General features: G+C 55.5%; 1 protein-coding gene across 2 annotated transcripts; it reads right to left on the reverse strand.

Moving 5' to 3' along the window:
- Positions 1-979: 979 nt before the first annotated feature.
- Positions 980-4,569, reverse strand: LOC119363394 (BTB/POZ domain-containing protein At3g22104-like). 2 transcript variants are annotated; one of them, XM_037628738.1, is made up of 3 exons: positions 4,027-4,569; positions 1,724-2,827; positions 980-1,607 (listed from the first exon to the last, which is right to left on the reverse strand). In XM_037628738.1, the coding sequence occupies exons 1-3, from the start codon at positions 4,126-4,128 to the stop codon at positions 1,140-1,142; spliced, it is 1,674 nt and encodes a 557-aa protein (XP_037484635.1). In that variant the 5' UTR covers positions 4,129-4,569; the 3' UTR covers positions 980-1,139. The 2 variants fall into 2 exon arrangements, with proteins under 2 accessions (XP_037484635.1, XP_037484636.1); XM_037628739.1 differs by having other exon boundaries at positions 4,094-4,568.
- Between the last annotated feature and the right edge of the window lie 2,137 nt (positions 4,570-6,706).

The raw sequence follows: 6,706 nt of genomic DNA on the forward strand, positions 1-6,706 counted from the left end.
GGATGCCACGTGAAGGAGGAGCCGGCGTCGCCATCCGTGCACAGCTGGTACGCCCGCATTGAGTCGCCCGCGTCGCCGCCCGCCGTCCCGTCAAGGACGAGTTGCCGCCCGCGATCACGAAGGCGCGGGGCCGTATCCTCCAGTACTTCGGAAGTGGCGTTGGCGACGGTCCCTCGGGCTCGAGGGCCCGTGTCCAAGGAGGAGCGTGCGGTGTCTGGTTTGCGGGTTAGCGTTGGAGATGCCCTAAAGTTTTAAAGAAGTAAAGCAAAGTAAATTTTTTTTTACGAAATCTTCTATTTACAAACAAATGCAGCCAAAAAAAGGCCACAAAAAGTTTATATCAAGGCACGGAAGCAAATGGTGAGTTAGAATTGAAGAATTCTATATTCTGCTGTAACTGGAAGCATGAGGAAGGCACAATTGTAATGAAAAGTAACTAGATGAGCACATGTGGGAGGTTGGACACTGCACACTCATTCAAATCTTGTTTTAGTCTCTCAAAGAGCATCCAAAAAGCCAATGAGAAAGCCCCTGCCAATTGCCAAGCTAGAAAGACCCAATGGCCCATGTTCTTTGCCACTCAAAGTCTCAAACCATATCAGACGGTCAGAGGTGTCCTTGCTTTCCAAACACTGTAACATCAATCTTTAACCCCGGCCTGTTAATTTACGGTCTACAAGTCAACTGTTCCCCTGACCTTGGCCGCCATGATGTCATCTTGTTTTTTTGCTTGATCACGCTTTACGCTGCACGTTCTTAGAGGTTAACAAGTAACTTAACCACGACATCCCGGAGGATTTGTTTATCCTTGCTGAACTGTCGAGGTCATGGATTGAATTGTTTTTGTAGATTGCACGACATGGTCATGGCATAGTCAGTACCCTAAAAAATGTAGCAGTTGTACTTGGAATCTTTACTTACATTTCTGAAAAGGTTGTTAGTTATTTGATCATCTGTTCACTGAGATGTAACAAGAACAGATTCGCCAAGCTCCGCCCACATCAGATTAGATCAATCTCCAGGAATCGATACACAGATAAAAATTGACAAAAGTGAAGCAAAAAAGAACAGAAAACAGGACGCTGCAGCTGCTCCTAGCAGTATGTACATTCACTACTGTGCAGAGTGAAATGGGGCGATCAAGAACACATCCTGGGGAGTGATCTCGCCGCGGCGGCGCCGCCTCCTGCTCCTCGCCGGGAGGCCTTCATCTTGGTCATCTGCGTCTTCATCCGGCTGCACACCTTCTCCAGCTCCATCACCCGCCAGTGCATGCTGTCCAGGAGCGACTTGAGGTTCTGGTTCTCCAGCGTCAGCTCCAGCCTGCTCGCGTACAGGACCACCTGCCCGTTGTTGTCGCCGCCGGCGTCGTCGTAGCTCTCGCGGTGGGCGGCCGGAGGAGGCGGGGGCGACGCCGGTTTCAGCGGGCCGGAGTGGCGGATGATGCCCTTGAGCACCGTGTGCTGGGACGCCAGCGCCTGCACCGCCGCCCTCGTCGGGAAGCCGGAGTTGGTTGCCAGGTGCTTGCAGCACTCCGGCGACAGCTTCTCGTAGTTGATGCCCTTGCAGATCTTCATCTTCTCGTCGTCCGTCAGTCGACCGTGGACCTGCGGCCATGAATGAACGGGACAGAGTTATTTTTTCAGCTCGAGCAATCAATGCGAGGCACTGTGCAACTCAATTCTGCTTCTGACATCCCTGAGTTCTGGGGAGAATGTAGTACCTGGAAGTAGACGTCGATGGCGCGGTACAGCGCGTCGTGGCAGTCCCTCGCGGCCGCCGGCAGCGCGGTGGCAAGCTCGACGAACCTGGCCGGCCGCAGCGACGGGTCCGGCGCGACCTCGGCCAGGTACAAGTCCATGAGCTCGCCCACCTTCTTCAGCCTCCCCGGCTCGTCGCCGTGCCGCAGGAACGCCTCCAGGAACCTGAGCACCAGGCTCACGTCGTACAAGCTGCCCGTGCCGGACGGCGCTTGGACCAGCAGGTTGTCGAGCGTCGCGTGGTCGAGCTTGCGGCCTATCATGGCCACGAGCATTTCCTGGCAACCGGCGGCCAGCTTGACAGGGGAGGCGATCCTCAGGATGCCGAACAGGCCCTTGCAAGAAACGGAACTCCGGTCGAGGTCGGCAATGACGGTGATCGCTGCCTCCAGCATCGCCTTCTTGTCCTCGGCGTTGGCGCCGGCGATGCGGCACTTGAGGTAGTAGAAGAGGAACCGGGCGACGATGCCGTGGTCAGCGCCCCTGGCCAGGAGCGCCTTGGCGACGCGCTCCACCATGCCGGGGCTGAGGACGACGAGGTCCTCGAACCACCAGGTGCGGCGCAGGCTGAGGCTGCTGCACTTGGTATCGCAGGAGAAGCGGAACGCCGAGCTCTCCGGCGAGGAGCTCGTCGGGGTGGCGTCACCTGGGGCAGGGATGGCCATCTGAGCCAGCAGCGCGCCGACGACCTTGTCGAACACCCCGGTGGATTCGGCAAGCGGGAAGAGGCTCTGGCACTGCTTCACGGCGTCCACCACGCAATGCCACGGCCAGTGCGGCATATCCTCCAGCGCCTTATCCGCCACCTTGGCCAAACTCGGGGCGGTGGCCGCGGGCGCGTCCGCCATCTCCATGTACTGTGCCGCGCACCGCACCGCGCAGGCGTTGGCCGCGGTCACCGTCACTCCGCCGCCGCCGCCGTAGCAGAACCTCGCGACGAGCTCGAACGCCTCGGCGCCGCCGGGGAAGCCGTGCAACACTAGTCTACGACGAGGCGACGCCGCAGCTCCGACCAGCTCGTCCTCGAACAGATTCTTGATCCTGCTGCTGAACGGTGCAAGAACGTCCTGCCAATCATCCAACAACAAATGAGAACGAGCACGCCATAGAATTAATGAAGCACGCCACGCGTAGATTAGCAGGGGTACTAGCGGAAGAAGAATCCAAGGACAGCGTGCTACACTGGAGCAATCCGCACCCACTCAAGATGCCGAGTTAATGCGGGCACCAAAAGAGCGATCAGGTCCTTTCCAGAGAACAATCTAATCTTTTTAATGGCGAGAAGCTACCGGCCGTTTTAGCCACCAAACGCCATTAAAGCTCGGGGAGAATAAAGGCGAGGAGGAAGATGAGGTGTAGCTATGAAGCCATTAACGTGAGCACGCGGCAGGGGGAGGAGGAACGGAACGACGCGACCACGCGAGAGCAGAGGCACCACAAGCACGTTCAGGCCCCAGAAAAGACCATGGACAGTTTCGCCATTAATGGGGGGAGGAGAAGGACCGGCAATGGCGAGCTGGTGGCTGGCTCATTGAAGGCGATGATAGGGAAAGGGACGCAGTTTCACTGTGCGGCCATTAAAACACTCTGCAGCTTAATGGAATGGATCCCACGCCCATTGCGCTTGAATAGCACAAGATTGAGATGCCTTTCCGGAAGGAAAAAGAAACAGACAGGGTTAAAATTTACAGTTCCACGAGAGTGTCAGGCAAATTTACAGCAAGAACATGTGGTTAGGGGACATGACATTACAGACAGCGCGGGTGATTTTAGTCCATGGAGTGAATCATGACCGGATGGATTCACGGCAGAAGGAACACGAAGTAGAAGCTCTGAGTTGGGAAGGGAACCAGCAGGAAGTGACAAGAAACACTCGCCCCAAGGACCCGAGACCAAGTGCAACTGGAGATGGAGATGGAGACGAAACCAATCAGCTCGGAAGGTCGAAAAGGAAGCGATGCAAGAGACCAAAAATGGGGAGAAATGTCAGAGGGTAGATGCCAAAAATTCTGGTACGCCGGTGTCGCCAAAAATTTGGGTGCTACCTAGTCCTACCTGAGCTGATTTAGCCAGAGGAAGCAACAAGGGCTAGAATTAAAACAGGCACAAACTCCACCAGGATATGTCGAAGCCTCCCTGGTCATCACCCCCTAGAGGCTAGACCTCCAGGAATCGCTACACGCTAGAAACCAGCAGCCACACAACGGTACCTATATGAAAGGAAGAAACAGAAACGAAAAAACAAGAACACAGAGCAAATCGAGACCTTGGAGGAAGAACAAGTAAGACGCGCGAAATTGGGGGAGGAGGAAGAAGTAGAGGCGGCCACCCACCTTATCAAGGAAGAAGACGGCTTCACCATCCACATCGACCTCAAGGACAGAGCCCATCCTTCTTTCTGCTGCTATTCCCCAACAGCTTTAAAGCATCAACATGGGAAAGAAGAGATGTAGGAGTAGTAAAAAGGCTGCAATGATGGGGATGGCAGCGCCACCACCCACACCTCGCTTGCAGAAAAGCCCAAGCCGAAGCTGCCAATGGCAAAATGGCCAAGGGAGGGCAGATGCTCTGGCTGGCCTCTCCTCTGGGAGAGTCCTTACTGATGAGTGGTCAATGCCACAAATCTGGAGCAGGAAAGGAGTGTGTGTGTGTGTGTGTGAGAGAGAGAGAGAAGGAGAGGAGAGGGGCCAAAGGAAGTTGGTGGATGATCTGAGCTCCTGACAGCCCCTGCTAGCATGCAAGTGGAGTTTTCAGAGGAGGTTTGGGGAATATGTAAGGCCGGGTCTTGATTTATCTGCATATGTATCCTTGGGTGGTAGTACTTTATACTAGCGGGTTGAAGACGAAGAGGGGTGGTTTTCTTTCTGGGAAGTGGGCTGGTGAAGCGTGAAGAGACAGAAATGCAGTCCTTGTGCTGTCATGGATTAAGAAGGCAGTGTATCTGAGTTGAGTCATCAGTCTCCATGTGACACTGAGATCTCTGATACCCTGATACCCTGATGTGAACGTTATCTTTGCCATCGCTGGGGTAAACACAAAAATGTCGTTTCTGTTGAAATACAGATGAACGTTTCTGAAGGCTCATGTGGGTATTGTAATTAGATGGTGGGAAGTTTAGTGTCTGAGGAGTGAGAAGGAATGAGACTCAATGCACATCAATTAGCTCATCGGCTGGCGGTAATATACAGGTTACAGGAGGCCACAACCGAGGGGATCGTGCGCCACTACATACAGATCGTGTGCCACGACCACACGCGCTCGCACGTACAACGCTTGACTAAATACATACATTGTACGGTATATACACATTGTACTTTAACACCCCCGTAGTCATGACGTCGGCCGAGGCAACACAAAGACTGGACCTGAACTGAAGAAAAATGTCCGAGGCCAGCCCTTTGGTCATGGTGTGAGCCAACTGTTGCGCGATGGGAATGTGGAGGACACGACACCCATCACGGCCCGCTCCCTGACGAAGTGGATGTCGAGCTCCACATGCTTGATGCGCAGATGGTGAACTGGGTTTGCCGACAGGTACACGGCTGAAACGTTGTCGCAGTAGACGATCACCACCGCCCGGAGCGGAAGAAGAAGCTCACCAAGGAGTTGGTGAAGCCACACACACACACAGCGACGTCATTGGCCACCCCTCTGTACTCAGCTTTGGCGCTCGAGCAGGACACGTTTAGACAACCAGGAGACAAGAGCGTCACCAAGATAGACCCAGAATCCGAAGGTAGAACGCGGGGTGTCAGGGCACCCCGCCTAGTCGGCGTCGATATAGGTGCAAAGCTCCACTGTAGATGAAGCAGGTAGGTGAAACCCGAGCGACGGAGAGCCGCGCACGTAGCGCAGGACTCGCTTGATCAGGTTTTGGTGAAACTCCCCTGGATCATGCATATGCAGGCAGATCTGCTGCACCACGTACGCGAGCTCTAGGCGCGTGATTGTCAGGTACCGGAGGGCGTCTGCGAGATTGCGGTAAGCGGAGGGATCAGCGACGCGCGGTCCGTCCACATGGGGCAGCTTCCCTTTAGTGTCAATTGCCGTGGGGCGACGGCTTGCACGAATCCATGCCAGCACACTCAAGGATATCCTCGACACACTGGTCCTAACAAAGGAAGAAGCCGGCGGCGAAGCGCATCACACGAATGCCAAGGAAGAAGTGGAGAGGCCCCAGGTCTTTCATGGCGAATTCTGCGGAGAGCGAGCGACGATGCGGTGAAGCAGAGCCGGAGTGGACGTAGTGAGGATTATGTCATCGACATAAAGTAGCAGGAAGGTTGCGTCTTGGCTGGCGGCGTAGGTGAACAACGACGAGTCGGAGCGCGTAGTAGTGAAGCTGACCGTCCGTAGAAACCCAGTGAAGCGCAGGAACCAGGCTCGAGGGGCCTGCTTCAGGCCATAGAGCGAGTTCGCGAGCTGGCAGACATGATCGACTTGGTGTCATCGACGAAGCCAGCTGGTTGCAGGCAGTAGACCTCCTCGTCGAGCATGCCATGGAGGAACGCATTCTTCACGTCGAGCTGGTGGATAGGCCACCTGCGCGAAGCAGCAACAGTGAGCGACATGCGGCGCGCTGATGGAACCCCTGGACCACCCACCGAGCTTTGTAGCACTCTAGCGAGCCGCTGGCACTAGTTTTATGGCAAAATTCCCATTTGCCAATGATAGGGTTGACTCCGGGAGGCCGAGGCACGAGCTCCCATGTGCGGTTCCTGACAAGGGCCACGAACTTTTCCCGCATCGCAACGAGCTAGTTGGCATCACGGACGGCGACGCGAACAGAGCTGAGGATCGGCGAGATCGCAGTGCTCCGTGAGCCAGTAGCAGCGTCGTAGTAGTGAGGGTAGGGACGGAAGATGCCGGACTAGCCTCGCGTGATCATTTGCCACAGGGGAGGCGGCGGAGGCGCGGGCGGAGACTGGGTCGACGTGGCGGAGCTG

This window comes from Triticum dicoccoides, chromosome 2B, assembly GCF_002162155.2.
Source record: "Triticum dicoccoides isolate Atlit2015 ecotype Zavitan chromosome 2B, WEW_v2.0, whole genome shotgun sequence".
NCBI lineage: Eukaryota > Viridiplantae > Streptophyta > Magnoliopsida > Poales > Poaceae > Triticum > Triticum dicoccoides.

Bases quoted from the DNA above. Each gene is read 5' to 3' on its own strand.
- LOC119363394 (XM_037628738.1), bottom strand. From the start codon at position 4,128: ATGTGGATGGTGAAGCCGTCTTCTTCCTTGATAAGGTGGGTGGCCGCC. The intron at 2,828-4,026 runs GTCTCGATTTGC...GATGATTGGCAG, and splicing joins TTACTTGTTCTTCCTCCAAG to GACGTTCTTGCACCGTTCAG. The intron at 1,608-1,723 runs GTACTACATTCT...TCATGGCCGCAG, and splicing joins CCATCGACGTCTACTTCCAG to GTCCACGGTCGACTGACGGA.